The sequence below is a fragment of the Polypterus senegalus genome, chromosome 8, assembly GCF_016835505.1.
Source record: "Polypterus senegalus isolate Bchr_013 chromosome 8, ASM1683550v1, whole genome shotgun sequence".
Taxonomy (NCBI): Eukaryota; Metazoa; Chordata; class Cladistia; order Polypteriformes; family Polypteridae; genus Polypterus; species Polypterus senegalus.
Window position 1 is genome coordinate 28,359,437 of NC_053161.1, and position 27,740 is coordinate 28,387,176.

The 27,740-nt window shown below is 35.1% G+C and overlaps 1 protein-coding gene across 3 annotated transcripts; it reads left to right on the forward strand.

Moving 5' to 3' along the window:
* The first annotated feature begins 768 nt into the window (after positions 1-768).
* zcrb1 (zinc finger CCHC-type and RNA binding motif 1) lies at positions 769-21,762 on the forward strand. 3 transcript variants are annotated; one of them, XM_039760898.1, is made up of 9 exons: positions 769-1,160; positions 2,961-3,065; positions 4,237-4,265; positions 6,753-6,864; positions 6,942-7,049; positions 8,963-9,075; positions 9,155-9,227; positions 20,703-20,831; positions 21,070-21,762. In XM_039760898.1, exons 2-8 carry the CDS (start codon positions 2,982-2,984, stop codon positions 20,829-20,831), a joined length of 648 nt encoding a protein of 215 aa, XP_039616832.1. In that variant the 5' UTR covers positions 769-1,160; positions 2,961-2,981; the 3' UTR covers positions 21,070-21,762. The 3 variants fall into 3 exon arrangements, with proteins under 3 accessions (XP_039616832.1, XP_039616833.1, XP_039616834.1); XM_039760899.1 differs by having other exon boundaries at positions 769-987; XM_039760900.1 differs by having other exon boundaries at positions 769-913.
* The last annotated feature ends 5,978 nt before the right edge of the window (positions 21,763-27,740 follow it).

The window sequence follows — 27,740 nt, forward strand, 5'->3', positions numbered from 1 at the left end:
GTATTGAATCACGAAAAAATATGATGCATCTTCCAATTCTTTTAAAAAGAGTAAGGTCAACTATAATGCATTATCAACACGAATAATCTATTCTGCATGCATTATGACCACAAAAACCTCAATGAATTTTAAGCGAACAACTCCATTCATTATATTCACTATTGCACGGATAATGGAAAACATCATTAAAAACTCCCGCGTTACCCAAGAGTCTTCAATCAAACTATAAACAGTAAGTACTCTATAAAGTGCAGTGCGACCCTCAGAACATTCTCCGTCGTGTACACGCTGCTTAATAATAATAATAATCATAAAAGGACTGTCAGAAAAAAGCTGCGCGTTATCTTCATAAACGTCTTTACTCACCCACTACCCCTCTAACAATACTTTCTTTGCAACTACCTTAAGAAAACCAACCTGAAATAACGGAACTATAATAATGCAAAATAGTCTGCACCTTGGCTGTTAGAAGGCACATTAAATGGAAAACGTGTCCATCTCTATTATAGACCTATATCAACAGCGTATTTTTACTAAAAAATCTTACTCGACTCCCTGTTAGTGATGGCGGTGGTCGTGGTCGTCCTCGTCCTCGTCTCCTTTTTCGCAGTTTATTTCCCCAACTATCCCACACGCGTATTCGATAAACCAGTGAGCGTCGCCCGTTTCTGACTCATCTGAGCAGACAAACACCACAAGCCACTCAACAACGATGCTCATTGGCTTGGCGCGTTGAAAAAGAGACTTCCTATTGGAGAAGGGCTCTGTATGTCGCCTGCGTCATTAATAGGCGACTTTGCGGAGCCTTAGCCCTTACGGATAGGAAGATTTTTATTGCTCATTATTCCGACGGTTTACATTGTTTTAATTGAGAGAATTGGGATTTTCTGAAAGAAATAAGATAGTTCATAGGGTGCGTATTTCCCTTCAATAAATAGTACATCAGTGGAACAGTATTATACAGATGATGCCCTTATACTTAAAGGTGTACGTGTATGGTTTTACTTACTAGACCTAAACAAGTTCTCATTTCATATTAAAAAGAATGATTTGATTTAGGTTAAATTTTCGATTAATATACATTTATTTTTTTCGGCACTATATTTAACAAAGTTTCTTCACAAGTGGACGCGTAAGTGGTTTGGATTTTCATTTGTGATGTAAGTTAAGGGACTGTTAAAACTTTATATATATATATATTGCTTTCATTATCTGTTTTAAAGAAGTAAATTATTTAATTATTGAATTCTTTTATGAGTGGCAATATTTTAACCAGGCATCGTTCTTATTTTATGTTAAACATATGTAGCGTGGTTTACATATACGTTACTTGTCTGGAACATAATTGTTGTAAACCTCAAATAGTAATAATATTGTTTTTAGAAACATGTAATAGATTTTGGATATGTAATCTAAACATTATATTTTTCCCCAATTTAATTATGTAAGGTTTGTAATCGCGCACAAAACATATACTGTACTAAATATACATACAAATGTGTGTGTATGTGCTGTATTTCCTCGGTTGTTGTTTTAGTGACCGCTCATAAACCGTTCCATTCGCTAGTCAATCCAACCTGGACGACTTTGAATGCGATAGAAAACACAAGTACCCAGTGGAAAACTAATGCAGACTAGGGTCAACTAGCAAACTCCATTCAAACAATGACCTAAAAAACTATGTATCCTAGAGCTCTGCAATAGCAGGACTAACTACTGTGCCAGTGGCTTCTTTGCACACATTTGAAATGATTTGTATATGTAATAATGTATATAAAGTATATGCCTGGATTTTCATGCAGCATTATGTTTTGTAATTCCAATAACTATAGAAATAAGAATGGGTATTTTTCATTGTACATGTAAGATGCAAAAATGTACCATGATTTACTAGATGATGGACATACAAATGACATTGTATTATTTTGTCACTGCAATATTAAAGTATAACAGGCTTTTTCATGAGAGTTTTCATGACTCATTTTTCGAATTCATTAATTTCTTTGCTTTTGTATACTGTTTGTGTTGTTAAGGCACAATTAGAGAGTGCACAAAGTCAACTATAAGTATTGAAGGCCATGTGCAGTCCACGGCAATTCTATGCATATGTTTGCATCACATATTTTTTCAAGAACTAATGACAAAAAAATCTCTTTTACTCTAATTAAACAAGAAGTCTTTTTCCCATATGATTCTGAATGTTATTTTTTTGTCAGAAATTGTTTCTGTATGTGAAAAGATTGTAGCATTGTAGCACGGCATAGCCAGTTACTACAATAATTCCTATAGCTCCTTTAAGCGTTGCCATTGGCTTCTTATTAGGCAGTCTGATGATATTTCTTCTTCCTCAGTCATCAACATTCTAGTGGTGCCACATTTCTACCATTTCTTAATGAGGATGTTCTGTGCTGTATGTAGTACCTTCAGATTTTTTTTATATCCCTGCCCTGATCTGTAACCTTTTCTTGTACCATGTTTGTCTCTACAATATGCAAAAAAGAAATCTTCAAAGAAATTCAGCAGGAACAGCTGACATTGTTTTGGTTTAATAGAATTACTTTACTTGATTAAAGGTGAAGGTTGTTCACCTTTTTTGAATGTAAAATGTAATTGGTTAAATCAGAACACAGATGCATGCTTATAGAAGCTATTGGAAGTTACGTGTATGCTTAGACACTGACAGTTGCGAGAATGACACTTTATAATTAAATATTGTTGTTAATAGGCTTATTAAGATTAATAGTAAAAAAATAGTCTGACATGATTTGAGTTGCATTACATTAACAATAGTTGAAATAAAAATAAAAAAAAAGTTTAGACTTGGTTTCCACATACCTAGGAGCATTGATAATTGCATATTTATGCGTAATTGCATTTTTGTTGCCTATATATTTTCATAGGTTAATGTAATCATTTTATATAACTATATGTTGTATTTTTTTCTTTCCTTCCCATTATAGGTCCAGTAGGCCATACAAAAAATGAGTGGGGGTCTGGCACCAAGTAAAACTACAGTTTATGTCTCTAATATACCATTTTCTCTCACAAATAATGACCTGCATAAGGTAAAAATATCTATTTCTTCCCCAAACATTTATTTAATTATTTTTTTTTTATATCAGTCCATCTGACCTACTTGATATTCTTCTGAATTGCAAAGGAACTAGAACATATTCCAATGCCAATAGAAACAAGGCTGAAACAACCTTGGACAGAACACCAGTTCAGCACAGAGTATACTCAACACATAGCAATTCAAATAGTCATACATTGTACAATGTTTGACGGCAGTGTTGCTGCTTAATAGCTCTAAAAGACTGAGTGGTAATCATGATTCATTTTCTGTCTGTGTTACATTTGTACTCTATAGTCTATTTTTTTCTTAGTACCACTTGCTTTCTAAGTCAAATGACAAATGTAAGTTAACTATTTACATGAAATGCCCTATCCACAGCTGGTTGTTACCTTGTGCTCAAAGCTACAAGATTAAGCTACAGATCTGTGACCATACAACTACATTAAGTGTTTTTAATAAATGTGTGAACAAACCTTGTGAATCTGATTGTAGATGTTCGAATACTACAAGTTAGACTACTGACACATTCACATTTGATTTATAACATTTTTTGTAAAGAAATGATGTTCTGAGCATGTAAAATAGCTTGTGAAACATACTGATATGCACACTGATTAAAAAAGTTAAAATTGCAAAATACTAATTTTTGTTGATATGTATAAAAAAATAAGCACTTTTTCCTAGTTTTGTTCCTGCTAAACTTTTATTTATGTCACGTATGTATATGGATTTTGAATGTTATATATTCTTATATTGAAATGAAAGGTGCTTCTAGTTTTATTGTCAAATTTTGAGTGAAGAAGTGAAGCATTATGTGGGATCATCACCCAGAGCTCCAACAGGAGTAGGTAATAACAGAATTAACAGGTTAACAGCCTATTAATTAATTAATAGGTTATTAATTAATTATTATTATTAATAGGGTAACAGCCTCCATTGTTTCATGTTGCTTTAGATGAACGCTAGTGTTCATCTTGCATCCAGAGTATGGTGAAAAGAGAACAAATAAATTTAAATGTATACAATCACATAGCAACTGATAATCAAATGTAGTTTACAAAATACAAAACTAAGTTTTTACAACACCATGTCTACCTGTAACTTTAGTAAATTGGTCTTATGATTTTAATGTTGACTCATAGAGCTATTTTCTTTTACAGATTTTTACTAAATATGGAAAAGTTGTCAAGTAAGTCCAAAAATGAAACTGTACAAAGACTTCTGTTTTTCGCAGTGTATTAGAGGTGCTGGGCTCTAATTTTTTTGTACTATTCCATATTACATTTTTATATTTATATTTCTGGTGGCCATTGTGGTCAATTTTTAAGAAAACTGAAAGACAAAAATGTATTTGTTGTTTTATGGGGGCTACATCATTTGCAGTTCCTGTGTTTGTCAGTACTTTATATTTGTCTAAATCACTGTAGTAATAACTGATTGTTTCTCTTTTTGTCATGCTGTCTGTGCCACTGAATGATTTGCTGTGTAGTCCTATGTGGGTACTGGAAAATATATTGATTATCAAGCACAAATTTGTATTCATTAGTTTTTTAACTTATTAGTTTGAACTGAAAAAAGCTGCTGTTTATGTGAGTGTGCCCTAAAATTCATTTGTGTAATTTTGTTCCTGATGCTGTGAGGATATATAGCTGCATGCAAATGTTTGGGCACACTTGCTTAAAATGTTTGTTACTGTAAATAATTAAGTGAGCAGAAGATTAACTGTGTCATCTTTAACTTTATGCCTTTTGGTGATCAGTTCATTTTCTGCTCATTTAACTGTGATGTAAGCTCCATCTATCCATAAAACTATATAAGTCCAGAAAATGAATTGATTTCACATACACCCTCATGGTAAGAGAAGGAACAACAAAATGCTGTAAACATTGTAGAAAATGGTGCCTAGTTCAACTACTATTGTTGGTTTCACTCCTTGAAACAAACCGCACCTATGACACAGTTAGGCGGCACATCATCAGAAGAAGACCTTTAACCAAATCTTCCTGTTGCTGAGTTTCTTGAACTCAAGCTGTATCCAAGTGACATTTTCCTTAGAAATGCTACAGGGACTGGGTAGCTTTATTAATTGCAACAGAATGGCTCTTGGTTGTTAATCATTGCAATAAATTGTTTATACATGATGCCCCAGGTGTATGATATTTTGGATGACAATGCGTACTCACAAAAATGTTGCGTATGCCTGTTTCCACGCTAACTTTGAGATTAAAAACTAAACTTGGCACAAAGCCATGCACATTATTACGGCAGGGTTCTCCCTTACATAAGCACTTTTCTGCTCGGATTTGCAAACTGGCGGCACCCAGCGTCAAAGCAGTGCTACTACTTCTGTAGTCTCCTTTTCTTTTTTTAGATTCACATCTACTGTATGATGTGGGTTTTATCAAATACACCAGAATTAATCGTCATTTACAATTCAAATTCACTTGATTGTAATCATTCTGTGACAATATAATGGTACACGGAATGACCACACTATCCCAACTACCATAGCTGCTTTAGTTTTGTCAGAAGACATTGCAAATGAAAGAATTAGAAGAGAGCACATATTTACAGATGATGACTGGCTTCTAAGTTGATTTCGATTTTCAACAGCTATCCTCGTGGAGCTGTGTGCTGAACTTTTCTGTCCACTCTCTGGTTTTTAGCCACAGGAGCTTTTCAACTTGAACTTGCTGACCCATCAGTATTTCATAATCATCACTGAGTCATACCATGGCAGCTGTATAGGATGGTATTATCCACTTGTCATCCAGATATATAAGATTTCCTTACACTGGTTGAACTGTCAACAACAACAACATTTATTTATATAGCATATTTTCATACAAAAAAAATGTAGCTCAAAGTGCTTTACAAAATGGAGAATAGAAAAATAGAAGACACAGTAAAAAATAAAAATAAGTCAACATTAATTAACATAGAATAAGTAAGGTCCGATGGCCAGGGTGGACAGAAAAAAAAACTCCAGACGGCGTCAAACATAAGTGCAATTCGCAGCAACGTCCAGTTTTCCAAATGTAATCGGAACAGTCCATTTGCATGCACATTGCTATTGTAATGACGCCAAACAAGTTACTTCAGCCAAGGATGAATCAAAAAAAGAATGAGCCGATATTACATCATATATTGCTGGAAAACCTATAAAAATTGCAGCTCCGCATAGTTGCAGGTGCTTTTTCCAACTAGTGTGGCAAAAGGCAAGCAGTTCTTTTAAGGAAAGCGAGTCACTTCAAAGTAAAGAGCAGAGAATTGGTCCATCGCTACACTATAAAGGCACCTTCAGAGAATGACTTATGTAAATCAAAAGCTTTTCCACTCTATTAATGTGTTGCTGTATAGTGCACAGAAAGTGTGTCGCAGAGTGCAAGCATGTGTCTGAGGAGATGAGCTATGATAAATCTGTCACTGGCCAGATCAGACAGCATTACAGCTTTGTTTTAATGTGAGTACTAAAGATAACACCTCTCGTGCCTCTCTGTAGTAAAAAGAATTACATTATGAAGGGCATTTTGCAGTGAAAACTAAACAAAAATTTTGTCAGGAATGTGGCAGATTAGTTGTTTAAGGATTATATTATGTATTTACTTTCATTTATTAATGTAATGACATGACACTTTCTGTTTGAATCTTAATGTCGCTGGTTTTATTTTTACAGAGTTACAATTGTGAAGGATAAGGTTACCCGAAAGAGTAAAGGGGTTGCTTTTGTCCTTTTCCTGGATAAGGAGTCTGCACAGAATTGTGCAAGGGCGCTAAACAACAAGCAGGTAGTACTTTTTAAAAAGTAGATAAATAGAAATTAGAATAACTATAAATTATAACCAAGTGTACTTTTTATGTTTAGCTCTTTGGTAGAACATTGAAAGCCAGCATTGCAATTGACAATGGAAGAGCTACAGAATTTATAAGGAGACGCTATTACACAGATAAATCCAGATGCTTTGAATGTGGTGTAAGTTTCAATGGACAAATAAAATTTAACAATTAAATATTTATTATTCTAGCAAATTGTGCAAATGAATTGCAGCTCAAGTTTTTGAAATGTATTTTATTGCTCTGTGGATAAAAAGTAAAATGAATATAGTAGTTTACAAGGGTTTGCATTTTTTTTTCTTGTCTTAAATGTTCTGTAACATACTTTTCACCTCAAGACTATTTAATTACAAGCTAGTGAAATATTTCTGCTAAACCCTCTCAAAGCTGAGTATCGGTAAACTAAATCAGCCCTTAACTGCTTAAGATAACAGTGCCAGTGAAGGTCTCAATGCAATAACTTAATTTCCCACATTATTAGTATTTACTTTATTTAGTGACCATGACATCGCAGGTGCATGGTTTTGAGTACTCGTTGAACCTAATATCAATGCATGTAAATAAAGCTATGAGTGATTGTAAGAAAATGTAAGATTTTTTACAAAACAGCTCACTGTCAATGTGACCCAGAATATGATGATTAGCTAGATGTAGACAGAAATAATCACAATAGCAGTATTAGTAAATATTTTACCCAAATACAGCCACAGTGTACCAGCAGACTGCTAAATTTACAAGAGGTCTTATAGAAGATGTGTTTGTTTTTGTCAGAGCTAGCACTATATGTTACAAGGAAGAAAAGTGTCACACTGCTTTTTTTCCCCATACAGGGTTGTTCAGAAGCTAAAGTCTTAAGTTATAAAACAGGGAGTGAGAAAACTGCTTTTGTAGTCAAATGAAAGGCTTGCCATTCGCACAGCAACAATGAATTTAAAACAACATTTTTTAATTTGTGTTTTTTTTTTGTATTGTGTAAAAAGTTCAAATATGTGTAAGTGAGATAGATGGACAATCATTTAGCACACTCTGAAATCTCACGCTATCGTGTTGCTGTGTAGTAGAAATGCTGCAAGAGCACATTGATCCAGTTTCTCTTCTGGTGTTAAACTAAGGTCCTTGTAAACAGAATTGAAAAAGTATGGCCTTCCTTTATTATACAGTATATACTTTATTATATATACCAAAATGGGTCCATGAAGGATAGAAAATCATTATCCACTTTACAGTGTTTGTTCAGTATAATAAATACATTATCTGCTTCTTATATACACAGCAGGTGTAAAGGGTATTGAAAGGTTGAATAAGATTACTTACTGCCTCAGGTAAATTCAGGTTTAGACCCAATATACAGTATCTGCTGTTTTACTCTAACCCTAATATACATGACTTCTATCAAAATCTCGGGGTTAGAATTAAGTTAAGCAAAAGTATTTTGCATGTATAAGTCCAGATTTGAACATTTTCCTTTAACTGTCTTTAATCAGTTGATATTTCTAGGGGGTCACAATTAAACATTAGCTTAAAGGACACTAGTTTTATATCAATGTAGTTAATTTTACTGGAATGTGCCAAGAAAGATCTTACTAGCTAGAAAAATTCACTTATACTTAAAAGAAAAAAAAGTTAATTCTGGCTTTCTTGAAAAAAATGGACACAAATTTAGCTTTGTACATGTAAAAAGAAAAAAAAAGTTACACGTGTCAGCCATTGATTACTCAGAGTCTGGAATATATTGGCTTTCTATCTTTATTTCCAAGAATTAAATAATACTTATCTGTAAACTCTGCAAGTTGACTCTCATGTTGCTGACTGAAATGTTAGCTTATCAATAGCTTCATAATATTCTACCTTCAGACACCAGGTTGTTTTTTTTGTCACGTGTATTCTTGTATGACGCAACCACCAATGTTTTTAGTCTGAAGCAATACTCTGCAAATTATTTGTTTATGTAAGGTTTTTTTTTGTTTTTTTTAAGTTGATGATTCTTTGTTATCGATCTTTTTGATCTATGTCTATCTACTGCTTATTAAATGTATTTTCTCATAACTTTAGGATACTGGTCATTTAAGTTATGCGTGCCCTAAAAATATGCTCGGTGAAAGAGAACCACCAAAAAAGAAAGAAAAGAAGAAAAAGAAGAAAAAAATAGAAGAGGAAGAGGAGTTGTATGTAACTGGTTTCATATATCAAAGTTTGTTTTTCTCCTGACTGCTGCTTTCTCATCATTTCATTTGTAATTGATAGTGTGGAAGAAGAAAGTGAAGATGAAGGTGAAGACCCAGCTCTTGACAGTCTCAGTCAAGCAATTGCTTTTCAGGTTAGAATTCTAAACCTATTGTTCACTTCTTTTATATTTTATGCAGAAGCTAACCTTAAGTTTAGTTACAGTTTTTGAAGAAACAATAGTTCCTTTAAATTATTTTCTGATGTCACTCACTGCATTGAAGATTTTGAGTTGCAAGGGACTATCCTAACAGCATGTGGCTCAAGGTAAGCAACTTTGGGTCACCTATTCATTGCAAGTCTATTGGAAAAGCTTTGATCTCTGGTTCCGCACTGCTGTCACTCACTACACATTTCACCAGTTTCCGAAAAATTTATTTAATAGTGATACATATTAGGAGCATAATGCACATAAACTTGTGTCTATCTTTTATTGCAATCTCCTTTATGCCAAAGTGTCTTTGTTAGACATTGGCTTTATCAAGTATTCACTGTTCACAATGCTTCATTAAAGTTACTTGGCCCATACCACATACAGAATTCTAAGACAGTCTCAGACTTGATTACTTGATTCACTAGTGAAGACAAGAGAGGGTGGTAAGTGAGAGGGGATTGCTCAGGGAAAACACTCAGTCCAGTAATATAGCAACCTAATGAATGTTATAACTCGCGTACAGACAACACAATGTCGAATGTGAGAAGCAAAATCAAAAGAGAGAGAAGGTAGAATAGCATGAAGGTTAGTATTCAAAGAGCAATGTTCTGTGGGTTTCCCTGTAGACGTTAAGATAATTACAATGTATTATTTTAAAGTACAGTTTTATGTTTCTCTATATTTACTTTTTGAAGATGGGAAATGGACAGTATACACAGGCAAGCTTGCAATATAGAATCTAGGAGCAAGTGGAAGTTAACACTGCACCTGTGTCCTCCAGAAAGCAGCTCTCATTTAGCAACAATAAGCAGATGTTAAAAAAAAAAAAAAGATAGTTTACCCACTAGACCAGTAAATTCCTATTCTGCTTTTGGGAAAGATTAAATGAGCAAAAACTTTATTGTCCCACATTCCCATTTTTAGTTTTCTGACACAAAATATTATTCAGATATGTGCTCATTCCACCCTTTTATTGTCAATCTGTAGATTTAATCAATTAAAACAAGAGTGCTAGAAATTTTATTATGTCTGAGGATAATCGGTCATTCATACAAAGCACTTCCTTCATTAAGTCCCTTAAATTATTTCAAAAGCTATATAGATCAGCAGAAATAAATATAAAAATATCTGTTATGCATATCTTCTAGCATATTAACTATATAACAACAGTCAGCAAATGTATAATTTTAAATAATTGTCCCAGATATATTGCATATAAAACTAATTGCAACATTTTACCCAAATGTTCTGAGCTCTGTTAATTTGGCTATAGATATTTCTCATTTTGTGTACATATTATGCTTATTAGTTTTCAGCAAGTGCTTTAACAATTTAAATGGTACCAACAATACCAATATTACTATACCTAAGATTTAAATAGTATATTTCAAACCAAGGGATCTCCATCACATAACATTCTTCACATATTATACAACATCCTCACACTCATCTTTTACTTCTCTGTTTTTAACCCATTTACTCACTCAAAGCATTTGTCTTCAACCTTCTGTTTTATAAAACGACCAAAACAATGTAATCAGCATGTAATATTTTTTTAATTTCAAAAATGTCAGCCCTTTTTACTGTGCAGTTTCCCATGATTCCCCTGGTCGAAATGAGCAGCACTGTAAAATAAATCATTTCGTCAAGCTGGCACAAAAGATTGGATAGGATGCTGACAACAGAACAGTAAGAGCAAGATGGGACTCATGGGACCAGACTATAAGAAAAAAGTGTCAATCCTCAGTTCAATACTGCCCCCGTTCACAAAGGCTCTTCAGACTCCAGCAATGTGCAAAAGATTTTATTTAACTGTGCTTTATCTCAGGAGCATGAGACACAAAATTGTGTGACTATTCTATGCCACAATAGCCATTATGTTAGCATTTCTTTGTTAGACAAAGGCTTTATAGGGTGTTTTCAGATTACAAAATGCTTCATTAATATTTATACCTAATAAATACACTGAAATCTTCCATACCATATACTAATTCTAAGACAGTCTCAGCCCTGGTTATGGGATAAGCTTCTTGCATTACTCAAGGTCAAGGTCCATACAACTGCACCTTAGAACAATAATGACTTATTTCAGGCAGTGAAAAGACCTTGTGAACCCACGAATATAAAATGTTAAATATTATAAAAATGATTTCACTTAACCAGTTTTAAGGTAAAATTGTAGACCGCTCCAGACCATGATGAAAGCATTTCTTATAAATTATAGTGTCAGAGAAAATAGAGTAAATACTGATTAGATATATGTTCTGTGTGTGCTTGCAGAGCGAAGCTTAAATAATCCCTTTCTCATACGTTTATTTTTAGATAATGGTCTTTTAATTTTACAGTTAACAGCAGCAGAAAAAATACACTGGTGTACTTACAGCTGGCACATGCACATTTCTCCTTGCTTTTAACTAACTTGTGTTTGCATCCATTTTGCTGTCATTAGTGGCTGTCAGACAAGTCAAAGAAGAAAATATACAAAATACACAAATTGAAGTGACCACTTCAATGTTCCTCTGTTTCAAGAAAGATGAATTTGCAAATGCTTTTCCGTGAAAGATTTTGTATTTTCAATAATTTGTACAGTATGCTCTGTTTAACAACAAGAATGAATTTTCTTGATAAATTTCCTTAACAAATAAGTATACCAGATTTTGGTCAACTGGGAGCAGAATTCTTTCAGGCAGATGGACAAACAAATATAGCAACCACAGTAGGTGCTTTTTGCATTATATGTGAATATACCTAAAATTCCTAGTAAACACAGGTCTGAGAAATATATTTGATATGTAAAAGGTGCTCTAACTAACAAAATCTAAATTTTATCTGAGCTTCAAACAATGAAGTCAAACATCATTAAAGTACTGTACCTCTACATTACTACTTAATTACTGCCTGTACTGTCACTGTTTCATTGTTTTCAGTGTAATCCTTTATCTAATCAATTTTCATCTTTGTGAGCAAGTTGTGGTAGTTTATAGCACATCAGTTAAATAATATCAGCATAATGACTAGGTAGCCAGGTTAGGAATAATGTTCTTAGTTCAAGAAATAAAGTAAAGCCCTGGTAACACTACATGGCACTTCTAGCAGTTTCTGTGCCATACCTGTCAATTATATACAGTAATCCCTCGCTATATCGCGCTTCTACTTTCGCGGCTTCACTCTATCGCGGATTTTAAATGTAAGCACATCTAAATATATATCACGGATTTTTCGCTGGTTTGCCGCTTTCTGCGGACAATGGGTCTTTTAATTTAGGTTACATGCTTCCTCAGTTTGATTGCCCAGTTGATTTCATACAAGGGACGCTATTGGCGGATGGCTTAGAAGCTACCCAATCAGAGCATGTATTACATATTAACTAAAACTCCTCAATGCTATAAGATATGCTTCCCGCGTGGCGCTTGTTTTGTTTGCTTCTCTCTGTCTCTCTCACTCTCTCTGCCTGACGGAGGGGGTGTGAGAAGAGGGGGCTGTTTACACAGTGGCTGTTTGCCTAGAAGATAGGACGCTCCTCTACAAAATGCCGCTTTATCGCGGTGCTTCTGTATACTTAAAAGCACATATTGATTTTTTGATTGTTTGCTTTTCTTAGCGAGCGCTCTCTCTGACATTATCTGCTCTTCATGGTGCTCCTTTGAAGATAAGATATGTTTGCATTCTTTTAATTGTGAGAAAGAACTGCCATCTTTGTCTTGTAATGAAGCACATCCTAATCCATGCACAATTAAAACTAATGAAGGAAGAAGGAGAGACATCAGGCATATGTTACGTATATAATCTTTTAAAATTTTACACCTTTTTGACCTTTTTAGATTCTCAACTTTCTAATTATCTCATACAGTGACAACATATCTGTGTGGTAAGAGTGAGTAATAATACAGCATTTGATCCTGTGATCATTGGGCAATTTTAACCATGTGAAAATATTTCAAGTTTCTCTGCTAAATGTTTAGATTCTTCTCTCCTTTCTTTTTATGCAAACCCATCTTTATTTTATTTATTTTGCAGCAAGTGCAAGGTAGGAGTCAACTCTGGATGTGATGACAGGCCATTGTATGTAACAGTCACTCATAAATGGGAAATTTAGAGTTTCAGTTAACCTAACAAGCATGTAGGTGGAAATGAGAGTACCTAGAGAACTTTCATACATATGAGAATTTTCAAATTCTAAATGGATAGGATTCACACCAGAGGTGGATGACTTGAGTTACATGACTTGAGTCAGATTCAATTCTCAATTTAGTGACTTGTGTATTGTTGAATTACAGCTTGACAATGGGCTTAAAATAGATCTTAAATTATTTTTCCGTGCTCTATATCAGATAAGTCATCAGGACTAATCATTGCTTTTGCCCTTCAACACACTGGATGTATCAGCACCAAATCTTACCAATTTTGGCTATTCTCATTTACTGCAGACTGAACTGCAAAGAATGAATTGGCCTTGTGCAAGATCAGCGAGTCAAAAATCACTCACACAGTAATAACATCTTTAAATTTTGACATTTCAAGATTCATAAAGACAGTTATGTCTTTTTTTAAATTTTATTGATTTTATTGTAATCATTCCATACAAATAGATAATTTTTTACAAAACAAATATGATTGAAAACAAATCAACCCCCACCCCTGAGAAAGGGAGCATGGCCAATAGAGTAAAACCTAAAGCTACTAAAAATAAGTAAATTGATGAGTTTAATAAGCGGATAAATATAAATGGAGAAGAAAAAGAAATGGGAAGAGAATCTGCTTCCTTAGTGCTTTAAGAGCTTAATCTAAAATGTTATTGATTAGATCCTGCCATGTTTTGTAAAAGTTCTGCACAGATCCTCTACGTGAGAATTTGACTTTTTCCAATTTCAAATAGTATAAAACATTAGTTATCCACTGACTTAAAAGAGGAGAGGTAGGATTCTTCCAGTTGAGCAAGGTAAGTCTACGTGCCAGTAGTGTAGTAAAGGCAATCACAGTTTGTTTGTCCTTCTCCACTTTAAGCCCATCTGGAAGAACACCAAACTCCGCTGTTAATGGGGTTAGGAGATATTGTTACACCAAGGCTTTCTGAAAGGCATTTAAAGATTTTGGTCTAGAATGATGTTAATTTGCTGCAGGCCCAAAACATGTGACCCAGTGAGGCTGGAACTTGAGTGCAGCGTTCGCAGGTTGGATGTTTCCCTGGAAACATTTTGGACAATTTTAAACGAGACAGATGTGCTCGATATATAATTTTGAGTTGAATAATTGTATGCTTTGTGCATATGGAGCTTGAGTGAATTCTCTGTATTGCTACCTTCCACTCCTTTTCTGATATGTTGAGTAAGGGATCCTTTTCCCACTGTCTTGGATATTTGAAAGGTAGGGACTGTAAAATGGTTTTATATATTGCAGAAATGCTGTCTGAGTCCTCGAAACTGAGCAATATTTTTTCCAGCATAGAGGAAGGTAGGAGATGAGGAAAATTGTGCAGGTTCTGTTTAACAAAGTTTCTAATTTGAAGATAGTGAAAGAAATGTGTTGCTGGAAAGTTAAATTTGGAATGTAATTGTTCATAGGATGCAAAGACATTGTCTATGTACAGATCTCTAAGTGATTTAATCCCAAATGTTTTCCAGATATTAAAAACTGCATGTTTGCGAGGGTTGAAAAAGGTGGTTCTCATGCAGAGGTGCCACAGATAAAAGATTCTCTATCTTAAAATGCTTCCTACATTGGTTCCATATTCTGAGTGAGTGAAGCACAATTGGGTTGTTAGTATATTGGCGATAACTTGCATTTATTGGGGCACAAAGCAGGGAATATAAAGAGGTACTGCAGGATTTTATTTCTATTGTGGACCAAGCCTGTGTATGTTCATCTATTTGTGTCCATGTCCAGGTTTTTATAGCTTGTATATTTGCTGCCTAGTAATAAAATTGAAAGCCATGCCACCTTCTGCCTTAGGTCTTTGTAAGATCACTCTTTGGATACGTAGATATTTTAACTTCCAAATAAATGAGGTTATGGTTGAATCTAATTTCTTAAAAAATTATTTATTGATGTATATTGGAATGTTTTGAAATAAAAAGAGAAGCTTAGGAAAGATATTCATCTTAACAACGTTAATTCGTCCAGCTAGAGTGAGATGAAGGGTTGACCATCTATGGAAATCTTGCTTAAGTTTTTCCATATAGACGGTGAAATTTTGCTGATAAAGAGCTTTATGTTTACTTGTGATTTTTACCCTAGGTATTTAAACTGATCTGCAGTGATAAAAGGGAAAGTGTCCAATCTAATATTGTATGCTTGAGAATTCACTGGGAAGAGCACACTTTTATTCAAATTAATTCTGAGACCAGAAATCTTTGAAAATTCTGTAAGTGCTGTTAGGACTGCAGGCACAGTATTTTGTGGGTCTGATATATACAGTACCATATCATCTGCATATAGAGAAATTTTCTGTTCAAGTCCTTCTCTGATAATCCCCTTTATCTGATAAGCATTTTGACAGTGAACTGCCAGTGGCTCAATGGCTTTTGCAATAAGTAGTGGTGACAAGGGGCATCCTTGTGTGGTACCATGTTCTAGTTTAAAGTAGTCCGAATTAATGTTGTTAATACAAACTGAAGCTTCTGGATTGGTATACAGTAGTTTGATCCATACACAAATGTTCGGGCCAAACCCAAACTTCTCTAATGAAAAGGTAGTTCCATTCAATCATATCAAATGCTTTTTCTGCATCCAACAATAATATCTCTGGGGTGTTTGACTTTGCAGGTGAATATATTACATTAAACAGGCGTCAAAGATTGGAAGCTAAGTGTCAGCCTTTAATAAATCCAGTTTGATCTTGTGATATTACCAAAGGCAGCACTTTCTCCATCCTTCTAGCTAGGACTTTGGAGAGTATCTTAACATCATTATTCAGAAGTGAAATTGGTCTGTATGATGCACATTGTAATAAGTCCTTATTTTGTTTAGGAAAGACGGTGATTAATGCTTGTCGAAAAGTTTGAGATTGAATTTGATTGTCTCCAGCTTCTGTGAATGTTGCTAATAAAGGGGAGTTAGCTGAGTGGAGAATTTCTTATAAAATTCAACAGGGTAACCATCAGGGCCTGCTGCTTTCCCACTCTGAAGTGACTTTATAGCATCTAGTAATTCTGATAGTGCCAAAAGTTTATCCAATTCCTCTACACTAAGAGTGTCTATTTGTGGTATCTGTAATGCATCCAGAAATGCATTAGATTGTGTGCTGTCTTCTTTAAACTCAGTAGAATATAAGGATTTATAGTAGCCTCTAAATGTGTGCATTATATTTTTATGGTCAATGATTTTGTCTCCATTTGTGTTGGTGATTGCTGGGATTGCATTTCAAACTTCTTGCTTGTGGTTTTGTTGAGCTAAGAGCTTATTAGCTTTCTCTCCATATTCATAGTAATGATGTCTTGATTTAAAAATGAGTTGTTCAGTTTCTTTAGTTGTTAAGAAGTTGAGCTTTGAATGCAGAGCCTGCCTTTTCCTATGAAGCGCCTCACTTGGACGCCTGGCATGTTCTTTATCTATTCTAGTAATTTCACTGGTTAGCTCTGATACTTTCTTGGTTTCTAATTTATTTCTGTGGGAAAGATATGAGATCATCTGTCCTCTTGAGAAGGCCTTCAGGGTTTCCCAGAGTATTCCTGCAGAGACCTCTGAGGATGTATTTGTCTCTAGAAAAAAACTGATTTGTTTTGATATAAATTCTGTACAGTTCTCCTCTGCTAATAAAAGTGGGTTAAGATGCCATCTGCGAAAGGAGTATGTAGGGCCTAATGATTTTAGCTCCAAGATCAGAGGGGCATGGTCGGAAATAACAATAGCGTCGTACTTGCAAGATTTAATCGTAGGCAAGAAATTATTATCTATTATTATCTAATTATTATCTATTTATATTTAGGTTTAGAAACCTCCAGGGGTCTGATAGGTTGTGGTCAGTTACAAACTGTGTAATTGTCTTTGCAGTGTTAGATGTCATCACCCCTGTGACAGGAGACCTATCTAAGTCTGGAATTAAAACAAAATTAACATCCCCAGCCATTATAATTTTATGAGTGTTCACATTGGGAAGTGATGTAAATACATTTTGGATGAATTCCCTATCATCAATATTGGGTGCATAAACATTTATCAAAATCACTTTACAGTTAAATAAATTGCCCATGACAATCACATATCTCCCTTCAGGGTCAGATACTACATCTGATACCACAAATGAGACTGTTCTATGTATAAGAATTCCCACACCCCTAGATTTCTTTGTAAAGCTGGAATGGAATATGTGGCCAGTCCAGTCTTTTTGCAGCCAGAAATGATCCTTGCTTAATAAGTGGGTCTCCTGTAAAAATACTATTTTAGCATTTAGACCTGTTAAGTGAGAGAATACTTTCTTTCTCTTTAATTCGTGATTCAGGCCTTTAACATTCCAGCTTACAAAGTTAACTGTCCCATCATGGAGACATTGAGTCTGAATTTTTGATGTCATTTTGTAGTCTTAACTGGAAGTGTGACAGCTTTGACCTTAATTTCCAATTTTCTTGGGAGTTATTGCCATGCAGCCTATTGTTACATTGGTAGTTATAATTATAAGGATTTAAAGGACAGATTAGATATAGCTTGCTCTCTTTCTCACCCCATTTGCCTCCCCACGTGAGGCTGGACCCCACTTCACAAAGTCCCAGTCTTCTGATATACCTAGAGACCGAGCACATCCAAAACAAAAAAATTAAAATTGAAGCCTCTGATAACGGAGCTACGCTTCAGATGTCCATCTCCCGTAACAGACGAGACCAACCACCCATTGTTCCATCTATGTACCACTTCAGCTTGCTTCCTGAAGTGTGTGTCAACTCCATAGTTCCAATGACCTTCTTTCATACTGCTTTTCTCTAACTCCGATCCATGCTATTCTGTGCCTATTTGAGTCCCCTATTCTCCACGTAGTATGCAAATGTGACGCTCAGTCTTCTTGTTTTTCCCATCTCTGTGAACTGCCGAACCAAGTGAGGATCTGTACAACCTCCAAGCTACACAGAAAGATGCTGCAGAAATTGTTGCCCTTTTTTATACAGTAGGTAAATCCCATAAGCATCGTTTTCTAAGGGTCGAGGCATTATAGTATGCTGCATTAGTCGCAAACATGTATTAGATAATATTTAGATGGCTAAGATGTTTAGATGCTTTAACTAACTCTTGCTTTAACTCTTTAACTCGTTGGCTGCATGCCAGTGTGAAGAGGTCGCATTTTTGACCCCTGTGCTGTTTCTTTTTAACATGGTAACTGTGATTTGTTTTATGGTAGGTGAAAAAATATTTCCTACTAAAAATAAACATTACACAAGTTAAACACTGCCAAAGGTATATAGTAAAATTTATAGCTGACATTTCATTACATTGTACACTGTATTGTTTTAATCTATATTTTTCATCTTTTATAATTACCTTCAATATATCCATATCCTTTTTGTTTACTAGAGATGATAATGGAACGTGCAATGCATATTGATCAGCCAAAAATGCAGCCTACTAGTATTTTAAATGAAGAACAGGCCAAAACAAAGACTGTTGGCATCTTAAAATAAAACACAAAAAGGAAAAAAAAGATGAAAGTTGCACTTCTCTAGTTCTCTAGCAGAACCACTACTCTTCTGTTTTGGGGTACAACTAAACTGATTCCCTCATTATTCAAAATGGCAGTGAGAATACTGGCAATGCCTGCATTCAGTAACCTTGCTGAGCAGGTGTTTAGTCATGGAGGGGTGATAATGACCACATTGTTGATGAAGTATTAAAATCCTGTTACACTTAATTTTCTGCAAGTGCAATGCATTATAAATGATAGGGGATGATTTCAATATTTTGTTAATTAGAAATATGCAAATTAACATGGAGATATTTTAAAGTGAGAGTAAATTATGTTGCTTCATTACTCTGAAGTGGCATAGCCTTTTGAAATTTGTTTCCTTTAAATACAGTGTGTCTTTGATACAGTACATTTGAAGAAACTGTGGAGAATTGATTGTACAAATACCAATTACTTTAAAGTAAACCATTTATTCATTTATCAATCATTATTTCTTTTTAAAAAATAGTTTTCTCTGAGAAATTATATTCTCAGCTCACATGTTCGTATACATCAGACATTATAACTCGATTAAACACATCTAATTAAGCACATTTTTGGTGAAGTCTTCTCATGACTTGAAGCTTGAACTTGAAGCATACTTGAGACTTGCAAAGGTAGGATTGAGTCCCATCTCTGATTCAAACAATGTTCTCTCAAGCTGTGGGGCACAATGCATCCCAGAAATTATTGGTTGTGTACATTTTCATTACCATTATATTCAGGTTTTTGCTGATTTCACGAGTTCAGCAGCAATGTTATTAATCAGGAAATAAACCGTATAAGCAGTTCAACTTATTCTTCTCCTTTAAATAATTTGGAGTAAGATGTAGAAGAATTTTGCTGTTGTCAAGTTATGATTTTTTTTTTTAAAAAAAAAGATAATGTTCCAACATGTTTGAGTTGCTCAGAAAAGAATTCGGAGCAGGATATGGATATAATTAAATCAGTATAATATTTCCTAACAGCTAATATGTGATTATCACTTTAAAATGGGAGATGAGATTGATGGCAGGCTTAAAAAACTCAGTTAATGCTTCATTCCATTTGGACATCTCCTGATTGATTGTACCTAATACAAATCAAAGGGGACTTCTGCACAGTTTGAGCTGGCAGCATATAACTAGTTTTTCATTTTAATTTTATTTTACCATAAACTCCAAAACAATTTCTAAAAGGCACAGAATATACTGTATGTCTGTAGTAATTGTTTTTACATATTTCGACATCTGTAGCTAAATGTTTTAATTGTTTTTAGTTCTTTTTTTCATAGGCACCAACTAAATCCCTATAAACATCTTGATAAAAAACTTACCGTAATCTGTATTAATGGTTTAAGTATGAATTCATAGTGATAACCTGATTCACCTGTTGCCTTGAAAGTAATTCCCCATTTGCCAGTCCACATCCCTAGAGAGCTTTGCAAACTGTGTTAATTGCCAACACTGCTTTTCTGCAAGTGTCCAGTTTGATCTCTTCCCACAGGGCTTGATGGCTTTGGCTTTTAGCTTTCATGAAGATCTGCAGTTCTGTGGGCTTTAGGGAATATATTGAGATTGTCTGGGAGATCTTTTTTCAAAACCCATTATTAGGCTTTTGTCATTTTTCTAATAGGGCTTGCAGTTCTCACTTTTTAACAATAGGACAGTTTTTACAAAGTACTTGAGTAAAAATGTATAATTTAGAGTAAGTAAATGGTATATTTTTAATTTAACAGGGTTAATGAAATATATATTTTCATTGTAAATTTTATTTTAATATGTTTACAGCAAGCAAAAGTTGAAGAAGAAGAATTTAAAGTCAAACAGCTTACAAATCAACCATCCACTTCAGGATCCAGGCGGCCACGAATTAAAAAGTGTGCTTATTTTAGTGATGAAGAAGAGCTGAGTGATTAAGTAAGAAATATACTTCAAAATTATATATTGTATTGTAAAAAAAAATGCATCTGAAACTAGTAACTCTGGGTAAACATTTGTTTTATATTTTCACGCTTGTAATTTATAAATATTAAAGCTCATCAGATTTTTTCAGTTATAATTATATATATATATATATATATATAGCCATATATTTGTGATTATTTTTCTTGTTTCAGTTTAATTTATATATTCTTTTCCCTGTATGTTAATGTAGAGTTCCTTGTCATTGGAATTTTGTGATGCTCTGGACATTCTTGGATTGCTGACCTGATGGGTATTCCCATAATTGGTCCTTGTGATTGCCTGCAACATTCAACTCTTGTTGGACTCTATAGTGTGTTGCATGCCTATCTCTGTCACATAGGTATACATTAAGATCCTGATTTTTAGGTTTATAATGTTTTCATTATTATCTTTTTATTAAGCATCTATTTATTCATGTATTTTTCAAAACCTTGTACCTTTTCCCCAACCTTGGCAGAGTAAGATATACAGTTTGTGCAGATATGGAAATGTAAAATAGATGGTATGTTTCTTTTTCTACAATATTTGTCTATTTTGCTTTACTACAATAGAAACCACTGGATGATAAAAATTGTCTATTTTCAATTTCAGTTATTCAAGCTACACAGATGTTTTGCCTGTTTTCATATAATATAAAAATAGTGGTATTGTATATGGTTTCAGTTTTAAGTATTTGTAAATATATAACTTTTGTTTTATATTAGAAATATTGATGTATTTTTATCAATTGGCTTAAGCTGCATAATTATGTATATTGATGAATGTACAATATATGTAAAGCAAAGTTGTGACGCTTCATTAGCATTTTATAAAGATTATCAGACTTGTTTGTCATGAAGTTTTGAAAAACCTCTGTATATTAAAGAATAGTTCATTTTCTTTATGTAGTTCTTTATGAAATGGTTTGTGTATAAAGCATATTATGTGCCTACTGCTAAAAATGTCACAAGGCAAAGGGAACTAGGACCATATTCTTGTCAATTGCTGAAAAGGCATGGAAGCAAAATTTGATTTGAAGAGAAAAAGAATTCCTTGTCAGATCACCAAATTGCTCTGTTCTTTCAAAAAATCCGCAAAAATGGATTTCTGAGTACCTTTTCCAGGGCAATATTTCATAGTTGCCACCTTCATATGGTTCATTGCTATTCATAACAAATTTTTCAGATGACTCCAGTGAGTGATACTGACACTTAAGTATTTTTATTTTGTCTATTTTGATTAGACACACATGACACATGCATACTAATATTTGCAAGAATAATATTAACCATATTTTAATGCACAATATTCAAATTGTTTAATCAAAATAAATCACATATCCATGCCAACTAAATATTTATCAATATTTATGTATGAAATCAATTTATATCTTTTTTTTTTAATTTAAGTAATTTCTCCACATTGTATGATATACAGTATATTTTACTTAAATGAATAATGTTTTTCTTCCTTCACTTAAGTAATAGGGTCTTGTACTGTGTTAGCCATTATGGATGTAGTGGAAAATGTAAGCAAAATTGAAGCAAAATGACACATTTTATTGGCTAAAAAGATTGCAATATCCAAGCTTGTTTGCATCTTTCAGACTGACCCAGACAACCTGACTACAGATCCACATTTTATGGAAAACACTCATCAGAAACTTTGTTGGACAGTTATGTTATCAAAAGATCTTGACTGTACATTATTCTCCTCTCTTGCTAAATGAATCAGCCTGGTGAGGTCTATCAATTATTTACATATAAGATGTCTCACTTAAATGTTTTCCAATGCTGTATCTGTTGCAGTGTCTGTATAACACAGAGAATTCCAGTTTCTCTATTATGTCTTGCCTGACGAAGGGGCCTGAGTTGCCTCGAAAACTTGTATCTTGTAATCTTTTTAGTTTACTAATAAAAGGTGTCATTTTGCTCGACTTCTCACTACTTCCTTTGCTTAAAACAGAATTCACATTATAGAGCTCTGTTTTCCAATGATTCCGAATTTTTGCAGCTACTGAAATATTAAAAAAAATTACAAGAAAAATTGTTAATGCACACAACTTTTAACTTCTTTCTTATGATATTTCTGTTTAATGCCCTAATATTAGTTACATTATCATTAATTTGCTGTATGCGTTATTTATGCTGCTAATCACATACATTAGAACATTAAATGGACATGCGTATAGAGTCAGAAAACGGTATCTATCCGAGATCAATTTGTTGTTAGATCAGAAATATATCACAGTATAAAGAATGTTCTTTTAACATGTTACTTTATAATGAATACAAACAGATTCTTCCATTATCTGTGTAAAGCTAATATTCTATTATGAGAAAACACTTATGTACATTTAACATTAGTTTAGTAGGACTGGCTCAAACACAGTATTTTAAGTCCTATTTAATGTTCTACTCTCGTGTACTGTGTAATTTAATTCATCATCTTGAAATATTTGTTAAAATAATTCTTAATCCCTGTACTCCTTCTTAACTGATGTATTCTTGGCAGCTGCCAAACTACACTATTTAGGGAGACATTGCTTGTTTCCACCTAGACTACACTTCTCTGCCATGTACTACCATGTACTAGTGCTTCATCTACTGTACTTGTAGGACTTTCCACTCATTACCCACCTCTTTCTTTCTAAACTGGCTTGTGTATAGTATACAGAGTTTTGATGAGGAGGTATAAGAGAAGGGCAGCATGGTGGCGAGTGGCCTCGCAGTTAATGAGACCCAGGTTATCTTCCCAGGGCCTCCCTGCATGGAGTTTGTATGTTCTCCCTGTATCTGCGTAGGTTTCCTCCAGACACTCTGGTTTCCTCCCACAGTCCAAAGACATGCCGGTTAGGTGGATTGGCAATTCTAAATTGGCCCTAGTGTGTGCTTGGTGTGTGGGTGTGTTTGTGTGTGTGTCCTGTGGTGGGCTGGCACCCTGCCCAGGATTGGTTCCTGCTTTGTGCCCTGTGTTGGCTGGGTTTGGCTCCAGCAGACCCCCGTGACCCTGTGTTCAGATTCAGCGGGTTGGAAAATGGATGGATGGTATAAGAGAAGGGAAACAGTTATCCCAAAATTTCATTGTATCAAAGTGTTACACTCACAGAAATATGCAGATCATCTGTTATGATTCTGTCCACTTCTTTTAAAATGACAATAGATAAAACATTGTGTATATTTTGTGCTTTTCACTATTTCTTCAAAACCACAATATTGAATTTCACTAAAATCCTATTGCAAGTTTTTCTACATAGCTAAAACATATCTGAACCTAGCAATTTAACTGCTCCTTCCAGCCTGCATGGTAAGGCAGCAGGTCTGAATACTGTCCCACCATGCTGTATCACTAGTACTTTACTAATCCAGTGCTTACTTGAAATACTTTGAAGAGATTATGAGCAATTAAAATGCATTAGCATTACAACCTAGTTTCCAGTTGTTGTTTGGGGTTTTTGGTTTTCACCATCATTCCCTTCTGACCCTCTGTCATGAATCTGACCACTGTAGTTTTTTGACTTAGATTCCAGCCTGCTCTCTTTGCTACCTTCATTCCCTCATTCATCGTTTTTTTTTCCATGGTTTTCTTCTGGATACCACCTTGTATGCAAAGCAAATCTCCTAGATATCCAGGATCTCTATGGTTGTGTTCTTTCCCATAGTTTTAAAGGCTTGCATTTCCTTTGATATATTTAGAATCTATACTAATAAAAGGCAAAGCCCTCACTGACTGACTGACTGACTCATCACTAATTCTCCAACTTCCCGTGTAGGTAGAAGGCTGAAATTTGGCAGGCTCATTCCTTACAGCTAACTTACAAAAGTTGGGCAGGTTTCATTTCGAAATTCTACGCGTAAAGGTCAACAAAGTCCTCCATGTTGAACTTTCTTATTCATGACCCCATCTTCACGAAATTTGGTAGGCGGCTTCCCTGCGCTAACCGAAACCAATGTACGTACTTATTTTGGTGGTGTGACGCCACTGTCAGCCGCCATATTGAACTTTCCAACGTTACTAATTCTCCAACTTCCCGTGTAGGTAGAAGGCTGAAATTTGGTACTTATTTTGGTGGTATGATGCCACTGTCGGCCGCCATATTGAACTTTTCTTCAACGGTGTTTGTTACTTATGGGCCCATCTTCTAGAAATTTGGTACGCGGGTTCCCAACGCTAACTGAATCCTAATTGCGTCCATAGCCTGCAACTTGGTCACCGTGTGAGGCGGTGTTGGGTCCCCCATCCCAACCCCTCCCATGTTGTTGGCTGCCTGCCTATACAGTGGTGTGAAAAATTATTTGCCCCCTTCCTGATTTCTTATTCTTTTGCATGTTTGTCACACAAAATGTTTCTGATCATCAAACACATTTAACCATTAGTCAAATATAACACAAGTAAACACAAAATGCAGTTTTTAAATGATGGTTTTTATTATTTAGGGAGAAAAAAATCCAAACCTACATGGCCCTGTGTGAAAAAGTAATTGCCCCCTTGTTAAAAATAACCTAACTGTGGTGTATCACACCTGAGTTCAATTTCCGTAGCCACCCCCAGGCCTGATTACTGCCACACCTGTTTCAATCAAGAAATCACTTAAAAAGGAGCTGCCTGACACAGAGAAGTAGACCAAAAGCACCTCAAAAGCTAGACATCATGCCAAGATCCAAAGAAATTCAGGAACAAATGAGAACAGAAGTAATTGAGATCTATCAGTCTGGTAAAGGTTATAAAGCCATTTCTAAAGCTTTGAGACTCCAGCAAACCACAGTGAGAGCCATTATCCACAAATGGCAAAAACATGGAACAGTGGTGAACCTTCCCAGGAGTGGCCGGCCGACCAAAATTACCCCAAGAGCGCAGAGACGAAACATCCGAGAGGTCACAAAAGACCCCAGGACAACGTCTAAAGAACTGCAGGCCTCACTTGCCTCAGTTAAGGTCAGTGTTCACGACTCCACCATAAGAAAGAGACTGGGCAAAAACGGCCTGCATGGCAGATTTCCAAGATGCAAACCACTGTTAAGCAAAAAGAACATTAGGGCTCGTCTCAATTTTGCTAAGAAACATCTCGACGATTGCCAAGACTTTTGGGAAAATACCTTGTGGATTGATGAGACAAAAGTTGAACTTTTTGGAAGGCAAATGTCCCGTTACATCTGGCGTAAAAGGAACACAGCATTTCAGAAAAAGAACATCATACCAACAGTAAAATATGGTGGTGGTAGTATGATGGTCTGGGGTTGTTTTGCTGCTTCAGGACCTGGAAGGCTTGCTGTGATAGATGGAACCATGAATTCTACTGTCTACCAAAAATCCTGAAGGAGAATGTCCGGCCATCTGTTCGTCAACTCAAGGTGAAGCGATCTTGGGTGCTGCAACAGGACAATGACCCAAAACACACCAGCAAATCCACCTCTGAATGGCTGAAGAAAAACAAAATGAAGACTTTGGAGTGGCCTAGTCAAAGTCCTGACCTGAATCCAATTGAGATGCTATTGCATGACCTTAAAAAGGCGGTTCATGCTAGAAAACCCTCAAATAAAGCTGAATTACAACAATTCTGCAAAGATGAGTGGGCCAAAATTCCTCCAGAGCGCTGTAAAAGACTCATTGCAAGTTAGTGCAAACGCTTGATTGCAGTTATTGCTGCTAAGGGTGGCCCAACCAGTTATTAGGTTCAGGGGGCAATTACTTTTTCACACAGGGCCATGTAGGTTTGGATTTTTTTTTCTCCCTAAATAATAAAAACCATCATTTGAAAAAAACTGCATTTTGTGTTTACCTGTGTTATATTTGACTAATGGTTAAATGTGTTTGATGATCAGAAACATTTTATGTGACAAACATGCAAAAGAATAAGAAATCAGGAAGGGGGCAAATAGTTTTTCACACCACTGTATAAGGCCGTCTGTCGCTCCAGTCTCTACATTCCCTTCCTTGCTTTGCCACGGGATTCACGTCTCCCTGCTGATAACTACAGCCTTTTTATTTAATCCATGGCTTCTCTGCTGTTTTATTGTTCATTTATTATCATTATAGTTATTGTGTAGGTATTTTAGACTTACTTTACATTGTTCAGGTACGCATTTCCTTTATCATTCCAACCGTTCCCGCATCAACATGTCTATTGAGGTGATCACCATCGATCAAAGAACTGTCACTTACCAAGTGGTTTCCATGCCCAGAGATGGCACCAGCCTTTTCCATTCTCTTTGTTACATATTGCACGGCCATATCAGGCTCACTCTTGATATCTGGAGGAACATTGTGTCTTATGTATTGAATGACTGGGACAGGTTCAAGGTGTGGACTGATGATGGTACAGGAGATAATTATACTACAAAGGAGCACTATAAGAGTGAAATGCTTAAGCCCTTCACCTATGCTTCTGCATGTGAGTTGATGGCTGCCGCTGAATTGTTTGGTTGTCTCTTTCAAGTGTACCGAAAAGGCCAAATATTTTACACCTTTCGACAACTTCCAATGCCTCTTAAACATCTTAGATTGACAGGTGACGATTTCAGTAGTGGACACTTTGATGTTTATGAATGTTTAAACTCTCAAAAGCTGGATGTGAAGTTATCGATGAAACCGGTTGTATGCTTACAACGCTTGACAGATGCCGAATGTCATTTCAACACAAGTCCTGCAAATACTGTCATAATTGAAACAAACCATGAAACTCAAACCGATTATAACAGCAGCAATCCAAGCTGTGAGATTTGAAACAAGATTACTGCTCTCATGGCCAACTGTACATTGCATGCTCAAGAGTAAGCTCAGCGCACAGCTTGGTCATATTACAACCAGAGGGCCGAACTGACAATGTGGTATACAAAGAGATCCTTAACAAATAATTATTGTTATATTTTCCCTCAGTTTAAA